Source organism: Pseudophryne corroboree, chromosome 4 (assembly GCF_028390025.1).
Source record: "Pseudophryne corroboree isolate aPseCor3 chromosome 4, aPseCor3.hap2, whole genome shotgun sequence".
NCBI lineage: Eukaryota > Metazoa > Chordata > Amphibia > Anura > Myobatrachidae > Pseudophryne > Pseudophryne corroboree.
Window position 1 is genome coordinate 421,241,390 of NC_086447.1, and position 20,305 is coordinate 421,261,694.

The 20,305-nt window shown below is 42.4% G+C and overlaps 1 protein-coding gene across 3 annotated transcripts in view; it reads left to right on the forward strand.

Moving 5' to 3' along the window:
- SENP6 (SUMO specific peptidase 6) overlaps nt 1-19,778 on the forward strand; it is a 343,996-nt gene extending 324,218 nt beyond the window's left edge. For all 3 annotated transcript variants that reach the window (XM_063916838.1, XM_063916835.1, XM_063916837.1), the window contains 3 exons: nt 10,327-10,395; nt 10,498-10,648; nt 17,446-19,778. In XM_063916838.1, the coding sequence (XP_063772908.1) occupies nt 10,327-10,395; nt 10,498-10,648; nt 17,446-17,658 (433 nt within the window). In that variant the 3' untranslated portion in view covers nt 17,659-19,778. The remainder of the gene's footprint in view (nt 1-10,326; nt 10,396-10,497; nt 10,649-17,445) is intronic.
- The last annotated feature ends 527 nt before the right edge of the window (nt 19,779-20,305 follow it).

Consider the following 20,305-nt stretch of genomic DNA (forward strand, 5'->3'; position numbering starts at 1 on the left):
GCGATACAGCGGCTGTTCAATAGAACGACCGATGTATCGGCCAGTGTGTATGCACCATAAGAACAGTACTATCTATTTGAGATGTTTTCATTCAAAATGATAAAGAAACACTTTGTTTTGTCTCTGTCTCTGTGTAGTGAACATTTCTTTTGCTTGCTGTGCCCTCTGGTGGCTGGCGCCAGCATACTCTTATTTATTGCATACATTGGGCCAGCCCTGAGTGCCTGATGTCAACTGGGCAGTGTGGGAATAAGGCCCCGGGCAGACAACTGAAGTAAATTGTTCACCAAACCATATGGCAAGAATGTTACAAGTTTTCTCTTCCACAATGTTTGTCAACTAACCAGGGACGGACTGGGGCTCCGAATCATGCGCGTCTCTCCGACACCCCCTGCCTCCCCCATGACGTGCGTGCACGTCCACATATGCAAGAGAGTGTTAACAATAAATGACCTATCACATTGCTAATCTGTGTGATGAGTGATTGTCATTAATAAACTTCAGCCAGTGCTAGCAACAGTATATCTGCACAGTGATCCTGATCATTTTCTGATACTGTGAATCAGTGGCACCTTCAGCAGGACCAGCTTACGCGTCATCTCTGCCTACATAGTTGCTCTTCCTCCAGTTCTTCTCCTCTACTCCCTTTCCCCGCTCTCATTGGCTGGATAACGTGTTCACTGCACTGTAGATGGAAATGTGAGTTTTTGGTTGCAAACTGCCCCGCTCTCCTATACAGTCTGTCCCCTTTACTATTCCTGCCACTGCCTCCTGCCCACATCTGTGTCTCTGCACCCTCCCCACATCTGTGTCTCTGCACCCTCCCCACATCTGTGTGTCTGCGCCCTCGCCGCATATGTGTGTCTGCGCCCTCGCCGCATATCTGCGTGTCTGCGCCCTCGCCGCATATCTGCGTGTCTGCGCCCTCGCCGCATATCTGCGTGTCTGCGCCCTCGCCGCATATCTGCGTGTCTGCGCCCTCGCCGCATATCTGCGTGTCTGCGCCCTCGCCGCATATGTGTTACTGCTCCTCTGCTACCCCCTTCACACACACACCCTGCCTCTGGGGAAGGATCCGAGGAGGAAGGGGGCCCTGACGTTTTTATTTGTCATAGGTCCCATGATTTCTGATGGCTGCCCTGCTGGGCAGAATCTGAGCAAATGTGCTGCTTTCTGCATCATTGTACAATATTTGTGTTCTGTGAATAATGGGCATACAAGTGTGTATGCAGTGCATAGCATGAAATTACCCCATGCTGGTTTTCTAACATTTTACATATACAGATGTTTCTTCGTTTGTCTGCCTAATACAAGATCACATATGAACACATACATTTATCCTGGCTGTTAGGTTTAGTTTAGTGTGAGTTCAGGCTCCGCCTGTAAAGTGCTCAAATGTGTAATGTGGTGACAAGTTTTTTCCCTGACAAGTGTTTTTGTTTTTAACTCTCCCTTTGGTGGTTATCTTCCACAACAAGTCTCTGAAGTGTTTTGTTGCATTTCCCTTAGAGAGAACACAATTCCCTCCAGAATGGTAGCTGGCCTATTATTTAAAAACCTGGTATTGCCAGCTGGTATTTGCTTCTAATTATGAGGCAGGAAAGCTTGTTGACTATAGAACACCAGGTAGAAATAGTTTGGTATCAATACTACTCTAAGGTCAAAATCACTGGATATTTTTTTTTATTTTATCTTGTGGAAATCAGAGGTATAGGAAGAAGGTACCAGGGGTTGGCCCTTGCATTACTGTGCAGGGCTGGATGCTACAGGAATCAAATGTTTAAATAATATGTATGTGTGTATATATATATACACACACACACACACACACACACTTTTATATATATAATATATATAAATGTTTGTGTTTCAATGTTTAGCCAGGAGCAGCAACGTAGATACCAGCACACCACCCGTTAAATTGCAATAAAACATTAATATATTTCACATAATAACCGCAAACATTGTATAGAAACAAGCAGCAGTATATATGAGCATGGTACTTCTCAACAAGCATACTGGCACGGGCGTCTTAACACCCATCCCAGCATAAGCTCTACAGCTGTATCAGTCGACACAGCCACCTTCCTCGGGAGTACAAACAGTGACAGATCTCCTTATGGCAGTTGACTAATCACTGATAACACAGTGAGAAAACACACTTCCAGTACCTTTAGTACTAAAACATTCATCATACGGTACATTCAGTTTTTGAATATTGTGCAGCCTCTGTGTGGACGGGATCAGCATGCGTGACTGGTGGATGGGATGACGACCGTCCAGATGGTCAAAAATTCCGACAGGATGTAGTATTAAAACAAAAAAATCTTATTAATAAAACTATCTATTCTGTGTACGTAGTAAAAACTTGAGTTGCTTATTTAAGGTATCATTAATGTTGCCATCGTTCTCTTGGGATGTTATCCTCCTCTTGTAACAAATCTTACTTCCTGAAATTACACCCATGCACCAAAAAAGGCTGACAGGCCAATCGTGTAGTAAGTTGATCTCCAGATGACATTAGCCAATATTGGGGTATATGCAATTGCGGTCGAATTCCCGAAAATGTCGAAAAACGGGACATTTTCGCCAAAAAAAAAAAAATTCGACATTGCAATACAGTACTTTTCGCCAAAAAAACGGCCATTTCAAATTCGACTTTTTGAAATTCGACATTTGTCAAATTCGACATTTCTGCAATGGTACAAATGCGGCATTTCAACAAAAGTATATTCAATTGAAGATTGTAAATTCGACAACAGTGCTTTTAGACAGTAAATTCGTCATTTTCAATCCGCCACACTTTGCTGGCGGAATCTAATAAAAAAAATTAAAAACTTTTTTTGTGTTTTTTTTTATTGGTAATAGCATATCTATTTATATTAGAAGGGATTAGGTACTTGGTTTGTCTGTTTAGGATGCACAAGTATTTATATTTTTTTTATTTTTTTTTATTTTTTTAATGGAATGGTGTAAAAATCAGGGGGGGGAAATGCGTGGGGTCCCCCCTCCTAACCATAACCAGCCTCGGGCTCTTTGAGCCGGTCCTGGTTGACAAAATACGGGGGGGGAAATGACAGGGGATCCCCCGTATTTTAACAACCAGCACCGGGCTCTGCGCCTGGTCCTGGTGCAAAAAATACGGGGGACAAAAAGAGTAGGGGTCCCCCGTATTTTTTGTACCAGCACCGGGCTCCACTAGCTGGACAGATAATGCCACAGCCGGGGGTCACTTTTATACAGCGCCCTGCGGCCGTGGCATTAAATACCCAGTCACCCCTGCCCGGGGTACCCTGGAGGAGTGGGGACCCCTTCAATCAAGGGGTCCCCCCCAGCCACCCAAGGGCCAGGGGTGAAGCCCGAGGCTGTGTGTCTCCTCCCCCCCCCCCCCCCCCCATCCAAGGGCTGTGGATGGGGGGCTGATAGCCATGTGTAAAAATGTAAGAATATAGTTTCTCTAACGTCCTAAGTGGATGCTGGGGACTCCGTCAGGACCATGGGGAATAGCGGCTCCGCAGGAGACAGGGCACAAAAAGTAAGCTTTTAGGATCACATGGTGTGTACTGGCTCCTCCCCCTATGACCCTCCTCCAAGCCCCAGTTAGGTTTTTGTGCCCGTCCGAGCAGGGTGCAATCTAGGTGGCTCTCCTAAAGAGCTGCTTAGAAAAAGTTTTTTAGGTTTTTTATTTTCAGTGAGTCCTGCTGGCAACAGGCTCACTGCATCGAGGGACTTAGGGGAGAGAATTTCAACTCACCTGCGTGCAGGATGGATTGGATTCTTAGGCTACTGGACACCATTAGCTCCAGAGGGAGTCGGAACACAGGTCTCACCCTGGGGTTCGTCCCGGAGCCGCGCCGCCGACCCCCCTTACAGATGCTGAAGATTGAAGGTCCGGAAACAGGCGGCAGAAGGCTCTTCAGTCTTCATGAAGGTAGCGCACAGCACTGCAGCTGTGCGCCATTGTTGTCACACACTTCACACCAGACGGTCACGGAGGGTGCAGGGCGCTGCTGGGGGCGCCCTGGGCAGCAATATATAATACCTTTAATGGCAAAAGAATACATCACATATAGCCATTAAGGCTATATGTATGTATTTAACCCATGCCAAATGTCTAAAACTCCGGGAGAAAAGCCCGCCGGAATAGGGGGCGGGGCTTATTCTCCTCAGCACACAGCGCCATTTTCCTGCTCAGCTCCGCTGTGAGGAAGGCTCCCAGGACTCTCCCCTGCACTGCACTACAGAAACAGGGTAAAACAGAGAGGGGGGGCATATTTTGGCGATATTTTTATATAAGCGGCTATAAGGAACAACACTTATATAGGGTTGTTCCCATATATATTATAGCGCTTGGGTGTGTGCTGGCAAACTCTCCCTCTGTCTCCCCAAAGGGCTAGTGGGGTCCTGTCTTCGATAAGAGCATTCCCTGTGTGTCTGCTGTGTGTCGGTACGTGTGTGTCGACATGTATGAGGACGATGTTGGCGTGGAGGCGGAGCAATTGCCGATAATGGTGATGTCGCCCCCCAGGGAGTCGACACCGGAATGGATGGCTTTGTTTATGGAATTACGTGATAATGTCAGCACATTACAAAAATCAGTTGACGACATGAGACGGCCGGCAAACCAGTTAGTACCTGCCCAGGCGTCTCAGACACCGTCAGGGGCTGTAAAGCGCCCTTTACCTCAGTCGGTCGACACAGACCCAGACACAGACACTGAATCTAGTGTCGACGGTGATGAAACAAACGTATTTTCAAGTAGGGCCACACGTTATATGATCACGGCAATGAAGGAGGCTTTGCATATCTCTGATACTACAAGTACCACAAAAAGGGGTATTATGTGGGGGGTGAAAAAACTACCTGTAGTTTTTCCTGAATCAGAGGAATTAAATGATGTATGTGATGAAGCGTGGGTTAACCCAGATAGAAAAATGCTAATTTCAAAAAAGTTATTAGCATTATACCCTTTCCCGCCAGAGGTTAGGGCGCGCTGGGAAACACCCCCTAGGGTGGATAAGGCGCTCACACGCTTATCGAAACAAGTGGCGTTACCGTCTCCTGATACGGCCGCCCTCAAGGATCCAGCTGATAGGAGGCTGGAAACTACCCTGAAAAGTATATACACTCATACTGGTGTTATACTGCAACCAGCCATCGCCTCAGCCTGGATGTGCAGTGCTGGGGTCGTCTGGTTGGATTCCCTGACTGAAAATATTGATACCCTGGATAGGGACAGTATTTTATTGACTATAGAGCAATTAAAGGATGCTTTCCTTTATATGCGAGATGCGCAGAGAGATATTTGCACTCTGGCATCGAGAGTAAATGCGATGTCCATATCTGCCAGAAGGAGTTTATGGACGCGACAGTGGTCAGGTGATGCGGATTCCAAACGACATATGGAAGTATTGCCGTATAAAGGGGAGGAATTATTTGGCGTCGGTCTATCGGATCTGGTGGCTACGGCAACTGCCGGAAAATCCACTTTTTTACCTCAGACCCCCTCCCAACAGAAAAAGACACCGTCTTTTCAGCCGCAGTCCTTTCGTTCCTATAAGAACAAGCGGACAAAAGGACAGTCATATCTGCCTCGGGGCAGAGGAAGGGGTAAGAGAGGGCAGCAAGCAGCCCCTGCCCAGGAACAGAAGCCCTCCCAGGGTTCTGCAAAGCCCTCAGCATGACGCTGGGGCCTTACAAGCGGACTCCGGAACGGTGGGGGGTCGACTCAAGAATTTCAGCGCACAGTGGGCTTGCTCACAGGTGGACCCCTGGATTCTACAGGTAGTATCTCAGGGTTACAGGTTGGAATTCGCGAAGTCTCCCCCTCGCCGGTTCCTAAAGTCTGCTTTGCCAACGTCTCCCTCGGACAGGGCGACGGTATTGGAAGCCATTCACAAGCTGTTTGCTCAGCAGGTGATAGTCAAGGTACCCCTCCTACAACAGGGAAAGGGGTATTACTCCACGCTATTTGTGGTATCGAAGCCGGACGGCTCGGTAAGACCTATTCTAAATCTCAAATCTTTGAACCTGTACATACAAAAATTCAAGTTCAAGATGGAGTCACTCAGAGCAGTGATAGCGAATCTGGAAGAAGGGGACTTTATGGTGTCCCTGGACATAAAGGACGCTTACCTGCATGTCCCAATTTGCCCTTCACATCAAGGGTACCTCAGGTTCGTGGTGCAAAACTGTCATTATCAGTTTCAGACGCTGCCGTTTGGATTGTCCACGGCACCTCGGGTCTTTACCAAGGTAATGGCCGAAATGATGATCCTTCTACGAAGAAGAGGCGTATTAATTATCCCTTACTTGGACGATCTCCTGATAAGGGCAAGATCCAGAGAACAGCTGGAAGACGGAGTAGCACTAACCCAACTAGTGCTGCAACAACACGGGTGGATTCTGAATTTTCCAAAATCTCAGTTGACCCCGACGACACGTCTGCTGTTCCTGGGAATGATTCTGGACACGGTTCAGAAAAAGGTGTTTCTTCCGGAGGAGAAAGCCAGGGAGTTATCCGAACTTGTCAGGAACCTCCTAAAACCAGGGACAGTGTCTGTGCATCAATGCACAAGAGTCCTGGGAAAGATGGTGGCTTCTTACGAAGCGATTCCATTCGGCAGATTCCACGCACGAACTTTTCAGTGGGATCTGCTGGACAAATGGTCCGGATCGCATCTGCAGATGCATCAGCGGATAACCTTATCGCCACGGACAAGGGTGTCTCTTCTGTGGTGGTTGCAGAGTGCTCATCTGTTAGAGGGCCGCAGATTCGGCATACAGGACTGGGTCCTGGTGACCACGGATGCCAGTCTGAGAGGCTGGGGAGCGGTCACACAAGGAAGAAACTTCCAGGGAGTATGGTCAAGCCTGGAGATGTCTCTTCACATAAATATACTGGAGCTAAGAGCGATTTACAATGCTCTAAGTCTGGCAAAACCCCTGCTTCAGGGTCAGCCGGTGTTGATCCAGTCGGACAACATCACGTAAACAGACAGGGCGGCACAAGAAGCAGGACAGCAATGGCAGAAGCTGCAAGGATTTTTCGCTGGGCGGAAGATCATGTGATAGCACTGTCAGCAGTATTCATTCCGGGAGTGGACAACTGGGAAGCAGACTTCCTCAGCAGACATGATCTACACCCGGGAGAGTGGGGACTTCATCCAGAAGTCTTCCACATGATTGTGAACCGTTGGGAAAAACCAATGGTGGATATGATGGCGTCCCGCCTCAACAAAAAACTGGACAGGTATTGCGCCAGGTCAAGAGATCCTCAGGCAATAGCTGTGGACGCTCTGGTAACACCGTGGGTGTTCCAGTCAGTGTATGTGTTCCCTCCTTTGCCTCTCATACCAAAAGTACTGAGAATTATACGGCAAAAGGGAGTAAGAACGATACTAGTGGCTCCGGATTGGCCAAGAAGAACTTTGTACCCGGAACTTCAAGAGATGCTCACGGAGGATCCGTGGCCTCTACCTCTAAGACGGGACCTGCTTCAGCAGGGACCATGTCTATTCCAAGACTTACCGCGGCTGCGTTTGACGGCATGGCGGTTGAACGCCGAATTCTAAAGGAAAAAGGCATTCCGGAAGAGGTCATTCCTACACTGGTAAAGGCCAGGAAGGAGGTGACTGCACAACATTATCACCGCATTTGGAGGAAATATGTTGCGTGGTGTGAGGCCAGGAAGGCCCCCACGGAGGAATTTCAACTGGGTCGATTCCTACATTTCCTGCAAACAGGATTGTCTATGGGCCTCAAATTGGGGTCCATTAAGGTTCAAATTTCGGCCCTGTCGATTTTCTTCCAGAAAGAATTGGCTTCAGTTCCTGAAGTCCAGACTTTTGTAAAAGGAGTACTACATATACAGCCCCCGGTTGTGCCCCCAGTGGCACCGTGGGATCTTAATGTAGTCTTGGATTTTCTAAAATCCCATTGGTTTGAGCCGCTCAAATCGGTGGAGATGAAGTATCTTACATGGAAAGTAACCATGCTACTGGCCCTGGCTTCAGCCAGGAGAGTATCAGAATTGGCGGCTTTATCATAAAAGAGCCCATATCTGATTTTCCATACGGACAGGGCAGAACTGCGGACGCGTCCTCATTTTCTGCCTAAGGTGGTGTCAGCGTTTCACCTGAACCAGCCTATTGTGGTGCCTGCGGCTACTAACGAGTTGGAGGATTCCAAGTTGTTGGACGTGGTCCGGGCATTGAAAATATGTATTTCAAGAACGGCGGGAGTCAGAAAGTCTGACTCACTGCTTATATTGTATGCACCCAACAAGATGGGTGCTCCTGCTTCTAAGCAGACGATTGCTCGTTGGATTTGTAGCACAATTCAACTTGCACATTCTGTGGCAGGCTTGCCACAACCTAAATCTGTCAAGGCCCATTCCACAAGGAAAGTGGGCTCATCCTGGGCGGCTGCCCGGGGAGTCTCGGCATTACAACTCTGCCGAGCTGCTACTTGGTCAGGGGCAAACACGTTTGCAAAATTCTACAAATTTGATACCATGGCTGAGGAGGACCTTGAGTTCTCTCATTCGGTGCTGCAGAGTCATCCGCACTCTCCCGCTCGTTTGGGAGCTTTGGTATAATCCCCATGGTCCTGACGGAGTCCCCAGCATCCACTTAGGACGTTAGAGAAAATAAGAATTTACTTACCGATAATTCTATTTCTCGTAGTCCGTAGTGGATGCTGGGCGCCCATCCCAAGTGCGGATTGTCTGCAATACTTGTACATAGTTATTGTTACAAAATAATCGGGTTGTTATTTGTTGTGAGCCGTCTGTTCAGAGGCTCCTACGTTTGTCATACTGTTAACTGGGTTCAGATCACAAGTTATACGGTGTGATTGGTGTGGCTGGTATGAGTCTTACCCGGGGTTCAATATCCTTCCTTATTGTGTACGCTCGTCCGGGCACAGTGCCTAACTGAGGCTTGGAGGAGGGTCATAGGGGGAGGAGCCAGTACACACCATGTGATCCTAAAAGCTTACTTTTTGTGCCCTGTCTCCTGCGGAGCCGCTATTCCCCATGGTCCTGACGGAGTCCCCAGCATCCACTACGGACTACGAGAAATAGAATTATCGGTAAGTAAATTCTTATTTTTTTGCAGAAGAACTACAAGTCCCAGCAAGCCTCCACGCAAGCCGGTACTTGGAGAACCACAAGTACCAGCATGCGGGGGGGAAACGGGCCCGCTGGTACCTGTAGTTCTACTGCAAAAAAAATACCCAAATAAAAACAGGACACAGACACCGTGAAAGTATAACTTTATTACATGTCGACACACATACTTACCTATGTTGACACGCCGACTCTGGCCTCGTCTCCAATGTCGACGTCCGGGGTACCTGAAAATAAAATTATACTCACCTGATCCAGTGTCAAGTTCTTTTATTATAATCCACGTACTTGGCAAAACAAAAAAACGCATTTACCCGAACCAGACGTACTGAAAGGGGTCCCATGTTTACACATGGGACCCCTTTCCCCGAATGCAGAGACCCCCCGTGACTCCTGTCACAGAAAGGATCCCCTGTCATTTTTTTTCCCGTATTTTGGCAACCAGGACCGGCTCAAAGAGCCCGAGGCTGGTTATGCTTAGGAGGGGGGACCCCACGCAATTTTCTTTCGGGTTTTTTACCGTTTTTTTTTCTTCTTTTTTTTTTCTTTTTTTAAACATTTTTAAAAATGTAATCAAAATCCGTCAAATTGGCCGTTTTTCGACAGCGGGACTGTCGAATTTGTTTTTTATTGAATATGTCGAATTCTGGCACCCACCTGCCGGAATTCGACGGTCGAATTGTGTCGAATTTAAAAACGGGCGAAAAAGTGCCGCAATTCGCCCGGAATTGCATATACCCCATAGCCTATGGGCTACTTACTGCAAAAAATATCTCCCAAAAATACAACCTACAGTTAGAACTGTATGTATATATCATTTATTTATATATACACATTAGAAAATTACATGCTGAAGTTATTCCCAGTAGTTTACTAACGCAATTAAAACTTTGGCTATATGGCCCTGGAAGGATTGACCAGACGATTAATTGTGGGTTCGCCAGCATGTAAATGGGTCCCTGTGATGGTGCCGCTATATACATAGTTTTTGTTTTCCCAGTCATTCAGTGCAATGCATTACTCAGGCAATAATGCAAATTCAATGTATAGTGGTTAGGATGATAGATTGGTACACTTTTAAATAATGCTGCATATAACAGTGTTTTCATTTATTGACCCTAAGATAAATCATCTTGGTTTTTATTTTGTTTTAGGCTGTTAAAGTTACATTAGTATTTTTTATTTTATGTTTCCAGACCCTGTATTCTGCTTATGGATTCTTTGAGAGGTCCTTCTCGTTCCGCTGTGGTAAAAACATTACGAGAGTAAGCCTAATGTGTTTGTTTTCATTAACACACCTTAATGCATTTGCTAGGTGTCATCCTTTTGTTCGTTGTTCATGCTATTTATTTGAATCTGTTATTCAGATACCTGGAGGTAGAATGGGAAGCTAAGAAAGGAAGTAAAAGAAAATTTTCCAAAGAGTTTATGAAAGGTTCCAGCCCCAGAGTGCCTCAGCAAAACAATTACAGTGACTGCGGAGTCTATATCCTGCAATACGTGGAGAGCTTTTTTGAGGTTAGTTTATTGACACAAGTGCGGTATTGCTATATAACATTGTTTGGCAATGTGTTAAGTGTTCTTTTATCAATTGTTACTGTATGTATGTGTGTGTGTATGTGTATATATATGTATATATATATATATATATATATTTATATAGATGCAAAAGATTGCTGGCACTCTCAGAGGCTTGTAAAAACGACACAGATACTGTAGTTGTAGGTCAACGTTTCAGGGCCTTGCCCTTTTATCAAGACTAACTAAACAGACATAATAAAAATAAATTTATACTTTACCGATAACACCTCGTGTGCAGACGACCGCCGCTCTCTGGGAGACCCGCTGACGTCATGGGCGCGCGCTGGCGCCGGCGACCCGGCGTCTCCAGGGGGCGTGGCAAGGAGAATGTGTAACCCATCACCATGGGGACAAATGTAAGGGCGCTGGAGAAGGACAAAAAGGATGAATATGCAAAGTGAAATGCACGAGGAAGCAGCCTAGCTGTGCAGCAAATAGAAAATAGTAACAATATTGTTGGACTTATAATAATAAGGGTGAACAATCAGCATGGTATAAATGTACATACAGATATGTCAGCAAATGGGGATATGCTTAAGAGGATGATAAAGATGAGGAAAATATTCATTAAAGTGAGCCATGTAGTAAGAGCTTATAAGCAGAAATTACTTATTTATAAAAAGCAAGTGTATGACAGCATATCGTTCAAGCCAAACGGTTTAACTGTTTGGAGGGTGTGGATCCAGCGGGCTTCTCTCTGTAGCAGAAGGCGACCACGATTACCCCCTCTGGCATTATCTGGAATTCCGTCAATCATCTTGTATCGGATGGAGGCAAGGTTATGATGAAGGAAACTGGCGACTCTTTTTTCCACCCCAGATCTGGCAAAAAATTTAACATGACTCAATCGTTTACCTGTTCCAGTCGGTACGTCATCTACTACATCAAATGCCCCTGTGGGCTTCTTTACATTGGCAAGACGATACGACAGTTTAAGGAGCGCATTGCGTTACACCGCTCCAGCATACGGGCCGCCCTGGAGGGACGTGGGTCTGACCAACCCGTTGCCCGTCACTTTAAAGACCTTCATCATAACCTTGCCTCCATCCGATACAAGATGATTGACGGAATTCCAGATAATGCCAGAGGGGGTAATCGTGGTCGCCTTCTGCTACAGAGAGAAGCCCGCTGGATCCACACCCTCCAAACAGTTAAACCGTTTGGCTTGAACGATATGCTGTCATACACTTGCTTTTTATAAATAAGTAATTTCTGCTTATAAGCTCTTACTACATGGCTCACTTTAATGAATATTTTCCTCATCTTTATCATCCTCTTAAGCATATCCCCATTTGCTGACATATCTGTATGTACATTTATACCATGCTGATTGTTCACCCTTATTATTATAAGTCCAACAATATTGTTACTATTTTCTATTTGCTGCACAGCTAGGCTGCTTCCTCGTGCATTTCACTTTGCATATTCATCCTTTTTGTCCTTCTCCAGCGCCCTTACATTTGTCCCCATGGTGATGGGTTACACATTCTCCTTGCCACGCCCCCTGGAGACGCCGGGTCGCCGGCGCCAGCGCGCGCCCATGACGTCAGCGGGTCTCCCGGAGAGCGGCGGTCGTCTGCACACGAGGTGTTATCGGTAAAGTATAAATTTATTTTTATTATGTCTGTTTAGTTAGTCTTGATAAAAGGGCAAGGCCCTGAAACGTTGACCTACAACTACAGTATCTGTGTCGTTTTTACAAGCCTCTGAGAGTGCCAGCAATCTTTTGCATCTACATTTCTCAGCTCTGACTGATGCAGGGCACCGGAGCAAGCTGTATATACGCTTACTGGGAGTGCCACTCTATACTTTGCAATATATATTTATATATATATATAATACAGAAACAAAAGGAGGGGGGCGCACATGGTGCAAATCACTATTATTTAAAACAGGTAAAATCTCTTTCACAGAGGATCCACATTAACACATACTGTAGGATCACTGTGACAGAGAATCCACATTCCGAGGTTCTCACCCGTGTGGCCTGGTTACCACATGATGTATACAAAGTAAATGCTCCAATCTGTCCCTGCCGGTAAAAGCTGTGCTGCACTGGGATCCGGGACCTCACACCGCGCAAGCGGCTTAACGGGACAACGCTGCGGCTCGTCGGGACACCAACACAGGCAGAAGGCACAGACCGGTGGTCAGCTTGGAGATGGGTACGTCTAGCAGGCCACGTGGATCCTCTGTTAAAAGTATTTTACATGTTTTAAATAAAAGTGATTTGCACATGTGCGCCCCCTCCTTTTGTTTCTATATCTAGAGTATCTCACTCCAGGAGACCAGAGTTTCTACAGGAGGGGTGCAGCGGTTTTTTTGAAAGACTAGAAAACCAGTGCTATATCCCAGAGTTTTGACGACCTTGAGGATTCTTTTCCATTTTCTAAGTGGAAACTGAACATTGACCAGCGCACCTGTGCACCATTTCATTGACTATATGTGTACATTTTATATATATATATATATATATATATCACAAAATTAGTTTTTATTTATCACAAGTGTAATTAGTATGTGCATCCCCGTTTTTTGGGGTTATTTTTTTTCTCTCTCTTTTTTGACATTTATTTCATATTGCCCTTGTACCCTTAACTGGCAGTATGGAATTACTACAGCAGTGGTTCTCACACTGTGTTCAGTGGCACCCTGGGGTACCTCGGGACACTTGCTCTGGGTTGGTGGTCGAGGACTAAATCAAATTATTTATGGTCAATATAATATGCAAAACCAGCGCTGGTGGCTGCCTATCATAAAATATGTGGACAAACAGAAGCAAATCTTATCCCTCACCGCACAATTGAACCTAAGGATGACATACAGTATAAACACAATTTACTGAATTTCATATTTCTTTTTAAATGTCTCAATAAGAAACCTTTGGCCTAGGGGTGCCTTGAAAAACATTCTAATACTCTAGGGTGCCATGATTGAAACAAGTTTGGTTATCACTTCACTACGGTATTTTATTGCATGTCCTGTTCTGTATATACAAGGAAGTAAATAAGTACACTACACACTGTTCGCTAACTTCAGGGCAGTATGTGCTCTGGAATTGGCTGCACCCTGGAAACAATGACATTTTGCAATAATATAACTCACTGTAAGAATTACAAGTGCACAAAAGGCAAAATAAATAAACAGAGATCAGTCCTTTTATTTTTGAGAATTCTCACTGACCTTTCAATTTTTGAACCCCTTAGAACAATTAAATATAGTTTATATGACAGTAATGCTTTTTAAATATTTACATTGTAAAGGCAGGAAAACACTTTACATTAACTTACAACTGTCTAGAGCATGAGAATTATTCTGCACACATTCTCCATATGTATAATTCAATAAATAATATACAATTATAGGAGAAACTAACAATGCTGTAGCCTGCTGATAAAAGTACCAGTTTAGGAAATGTCAATTTATGATAATGATGGTGCACCCAGAAGCAGTAATGTGTGCTAATGAATACAAGAGGGAAAAGAGACTCTTATTTTGGGAGGAGGGGCGGGGGGCACTCTTTGAAAATTAGTTACATAAATCTTGATAAAATATATCTTTTATTATGTTTAATTAAAAATGTTAACAGTAGTATACAAAAAGATATTCAGGATAAAGAAAGAAAAAGGAAAGTAAGAGATCATTCTGGTTTATAAATATACCAATTAAGTTCAACCTTCAAGACCAGAATATAAGGAATACTGCGTGATGATCAGGGAACTGTTGTAGCTGATGTTCGGTAGCAATCCAGACATGAGTCGGTCAATCTAGCGTTAAATGGTGCAATAGATTCCTATAAATACAATTTTCTGTAGGCACTAGTGAAAATATTACTGTTAATGCGATCCAATTAAAGGTTGCTATGTGATCACAACATTGTGTGTTTATTTCAAGAGAGGGAGGTATGTATCCCTTAGGTTTATAACCTTATCTTCATTAAAAACACAATACAATAGTTTATGGTCAGGATTGGAATTCATAAGAGCCCTATAGTGATTCCCATAATTAGCACACTTCATCTTATACAGAGCATTACACAATTGACATAATACAGAGGTTCTCAAACGTGGTCCTCAAGGCACCCCAACATGCCAGGTTTTAGGTATATCCATGGCTCAGCACAGATGGTTAAAGAAAATTTATTGAGAAGCTGAGCCAAGCATGGATAAACTTAAAATACGGACCATTGGGGTAGCTCTGTCATAATCATACAGAAATCTGTACCTGGAATTAATAAATTTGGTTCTTAGAATTTTCCTCAAAGAATCTATGCAAGTTGTATGCATGCAATGTTTAAGAGGGTAATTGCCAAATTAACCATATATTCAGAATTTCCGCTATTCACAATTGTTGCCATATATTGGATTTTAATAGATGCAATGTTTGTGATTCTCAAAAGTAGTCATATAGAACATTCAGTCAGTGGGCGAGATGTATTTGTTGCTTTAAAAAAAAAAAAACAGCAGCCCAGTTCGACTGGCAACCCACACCTATGGCCAACTCAGACATTTTTTTTTAAAGCAAAAAACATTTACAAGGCATGGTATTGCCTTGTACATGATTGCCGCTTTTAAAGACGTCTGAGTTCAGCTGGCAACCCACACTTCCAACCAACTCAGAGGCATTACAGCCCGCCCAAGAATCGTATCAACCATATGTACAGAGGCGTCACCAATTCTATTGACATCCATTGCACATTCTGTATCCTCTCACACGGCTGGGAATGGGGTGTGGCCTCATGGGGGATCCCAGTGACATCACTACGGGGGCAGCCCAGCATCCCCTAAGATGTTGGGTTGTACCCGGAGACTAGTGCCTGCACTGCCAGCGGCACCTCTGACAGGATCCGGGTGCTGCAGGAGAATTCCAAACTGCAGCACCCGGCTCCTGTAAGTGTGGAGAAGCAGGCATTTTGGTGTCGCCCCCTCCGAGAGCGACACCTGGGTGCAGGCCGCACCCCCCTTCTGATGCCACTAAATATGTAGAGTATCTGATTTAACCCTACTGATGAGACAACATTGAGCATATAACAATATAACAGCTGTTAGGGAGATGTTGGGGGCAAAGGGCCTCATTAAGTGTCAGTTGTGTACCATGCTAATAATGACAACATAATTGTCCGTGATAGCATATAGACAGTTTTTGTAAGTACAGTACATACAGTATTACCAGAGAGATGTTCCCTAATACAATAAAATTCAGGTGTCAGTTATAGCATTATACTGTAGTAATAGTTAATATAAGACACAGCTATATGGATACTTTTTAGCTTCTGCTTCCCTTATGTTTGCTGGTGCAGTATTACAATACATCAGTGTACATAATGGGGGAGAGATCTTACTCTGTTCCCAGACTGTGAAAACCTAACCAACTCTCCCCTGCTGGGAAAGCCCAGCACAGAGATACATTTATGAAGGTGTTCCAAGGAGAGTCCCACCGAGTGAGGGATTTAGATATACTGTAGATATGTAGTTATAAAAACGTATCAAATGGCAGTTAAACAGTAGAACAATATAAATAGTATTGGTGCTGCAGCACTCACAGATCCATGTAATTGGAGTGCTAATCTATGCTGAGGTAGTTTTAAAACATAAATTTAGTACAAGTCAATATTGCAGTAGTTATATCACAAAACATTCACCTGGATCACATACAGTATGTGTGGTCGGTCCGTGCACAGGCTGGGTTCGCATTTACCATCAGTCAGACCCGCGTTTCACCTATTTGTGCCTTGATTGCTGAGCTTACAGCTGGTTAATAATCACCCACAGTAAGTATCTCTTTGCCGAATTATACTTTCTACACTGTATCACGATATTAGTACTAGTTTGTTCTTAAACTGCCAAATGTTTATTAAATACATCTAAATTATTTAGAACAGAAAATGTACTTGATCCCACTAACAACATTAACTTAGAAATAGTATAGTATATAAAAAAGTACTTACAAATTATACTGGTAATAAGACCAGACTATACTTGCTGGGATGCAGTTTGTCTGTAGGACTGTTCAGTAGTGTAAACATTTGTAATTATCTTTAGTTTGCTCTGTAAGGATTGTGTGCCTCTTATGTTGCACTGTGAATTGCCAGTATATTTCGTGTTTCCAGTGTTATATAGTTTTTTATTGATTTTTCGTTTTTTTTTTTTTTTTAGATAACATCATCTTTTCATAATATTTTAATGTTTTAATAAACCTGTTTATATTTATGTAATTTTATTAAGTTTGGGTGATACATTTATTCTTTTTATTATGTATTATTATCTTCACTTGTTTTGAACTCTGGTAGTAGTAACATTTGGCTATTCAACTTAGATAATATTTATATTTTTTTATTATTGTCCTTGAAGTGCTAGCAATCCATTAGTGTCTACAGCTAACTGTTTCAAATGTTAAATCTGTTCAGTCTTTTAATAAATAACTGTAAATTACAGAAGAACAAACATTTAATGTATCTGCCAAAACCATGAATTGGCCATTGAATTACTGAACCAGGCCCTAGTTCTTAGAAAAATATGTTAACGTATGCACGAATCTGAAAATTTACGGCAAAATTCTAAATTCAAAACATGCAAAATTGAACATCCAAAAGTGCAATATTTTGTAGAACAGTACTGGACTATGTTGCCAGTGTATGTCATGTTTGTGAATGATATGAATATACTTTTATAAACTGTATTTGGCTTATATGACAGCCAGATGTCGTCATCAATATATATTTGTTACATTTTCAGAATCCCATTCAGAGTTTTGATCTGCCCATGAATTTGACTGATTGGTTTCCACAACAAAGAATGAAGACGAAGCGGGAGGAAATCCGGAATCTTATCCTTACGCTGCAGGAACTGCAAAACAAAGACAAGTTAGGGCACATGGAACTAAATACAACACAGTCACCTCCACAGGAGAGCACAGAGCCATTTGTCAGCGATTTTGAAACTTTCTGAACAATATATCTGCGGCACGCTTCTCTGCCATCACAAAAGCAAAGTGGAAGACTTAAAACTTGCTATACTTATATGTTTGAGCATTAAATGGATCAGTCACTGTCTATTTGTGAATATGAATGCTAGTGTATAGGTCACAAGAGGGACCGGTCCCCAAACAGATGAGGTGTATGAAGAGTTCAGAAGTAATATTTGTACATACAGTAATGCGGCCATTTCTTTTCAGTATTTATAAATATTTTTCCCCCTTTCTTCCTGTTCTTTAGAAGTGTTTATGTAATTCTCTTAAAAGTACATAAAGACAAATTCAAAGTACACTTCAAATAAAAAGAAAATATTTATAGGCTCACATTAATGTGTATTATTCAGTACGAATTTTCTTTGGTATGTTTGATATATGTGCTATACTTGTTCAGTCAGTGCATCTAGTATTTGATATTCTGAATTTTATTTTATCTTTAAGCTATTAATTTATATCTTTTGTTTAGTTTTCCTCATGTGCACCGGTGCTCAGTTGTTTTATTAATCTTTTCTTTTTTTGCTTGTTTAATTAGGGTTTAGGTTTCCTTTTAGTAACGTGACAGAAAAAATCTACATTAAATTATTCTGCACTTATGGAAAGAATTAGTCACACAAGTCTGTAACATGATTAAAGGATGTGCATATTTTGTTTTCTTTTAGCAGCAATCGACTTGCAATAACAAAATAGGTCAGTAATGTCTCTTGAGCATTTGTTTAGCCCACAGAATATTTGCCTCTACTGTGTGCAAACAACTTGGTACACTTTATTGCATTGTTGCACTGTGTTTACCACAAACAATGTAGAGATTGTATTGACCATAAAAGCATCTGGAGTTTTACTGCTAGGACCAAAGTGGACTATTGAGATTGATGTTATATATGTTCTCATAAATGCAGCAGAATACAAGTTATAATATGACCCTGTTAATTTCTAAATGTCTTCAAAGTGTGGGTCAGTGATATTATTTGCTGTTTACACAGTTCATAAAATTGGAGAGAACAGTGGAAAGAGTCCTACCTTTTAGCAATAACTTCTTTATAGTGCTTATTTCCGTATTATACATTTAAATATTGCAACAGTGTGGGTGGGGGTATTTTTCTCTTAATCATTTTGCTGCACTGAGGGGTTTGACAAAGCAAACTTGTAGACATACTGTATAGTTGAATAACAGAAGGACTGATGTAGACATTTATCAATATAAGAGGCTCAAATTATACTACAGTATATCTGACTTATCTTCGCTCAAACCGTCACTAGAAGTCAAATGGAAAAGATACCTTATTACAGTGTTTGCTGGATTACAACTAAAACAAAGTGTTTACTGTGTAAAGCCTCGGTACTATTTTCTGATCTGCTTTTGTATCTGCCCATGATGCAAATAGGACATTTCTCTCAGTGCCTTATATCTACTCTATCATCTTACAAGCCAGGCTAGCGTAGTCCTGTTATCAGTCAAGAAGGAAAGGCTATAAGTGCTGAAAATTAAGTAATTTTCTCTTGTTTTGTGCTAATTTGGACTGGTAATATATGCTAATTATATGAAGTACTGTGTACATCTTTGTATCATTTCTCCACACTGTGGAATACTCCTCATAAACCACACTAGGTTTATGTTCTGTCCTTGTCTATTTTTTATTTCATTTGATACTAGTATAGTGTTAGGTCAAGCCTCTTTAGGGTCTGCTGTTGACGAACTAATAACTACATATTACCTAATGCAATAGCTACTGTACAGTACGTATAGGTTGCACCTATTTACTCCAGAAAAAAATCCTGTGTTGGAGAAAAACTTTTTGAAGGTTTAGTGTTTTTTTTTTTAACATGGTAACACTTTATGTACATCCCATCTTATGTTTAAAATGTGTTGTATGCCTGAGCTATTCCTGGTGAGCACTGAAATTGGTAGTCATTAGTCTCCATCTCCATATTTTCTTTTGGCCGTACAGACACATTTAGCAAATCTATACAGAATGTTTAAGTGCACAGTCTTTCAAGCTGAATACTTTGAAATAGTGTTTGTTTTGTTATTAGTTATGTAATAGGCTATTTCTCTAAATAACATATTTATTATTTTTGAAATAAAACAAATATTAAAACATGTTTATGTACTAAGCAAATTCTTCAGTAATATTGTACATGCATTGGTTATATTGGCCACATTTCCGTCATGAAAGAATCATAAAAACTGCATTTATAAACTTTTTTTTTTATAAATACATTTTTAGCCACCAGTAATCTGAAAACAGTGTTCTATGAAACATTATGGCATGTTGAGTATCTAGCCTCTACAATAGACCATATAAAGTCATTATAAACACCTTAGAGTGAAAAATTACATTTATAAGAATTTTTTGTGTCTAACTTTTTATGTACGTTTCAATCAGGTTTTCGACACTGCAGCAGACAAGGAGATTTGTGTAGTATTTGGGAAGTTACTGAAATAATCCATTGGAATAAAACGCATTAGTTTAGAGGAGTATATTCTGTCACTCAAAGTGGTACATTCAAATAAATTGGCAAAGAACAAAAGCCTGTAATAATTTAATTCCTTTCTTTACCTGCTGTATTTTGTTTCTGCTTAGTTGCAACAGAGGTAGGACTGTTGATGCTTGTGGTAACCAATGC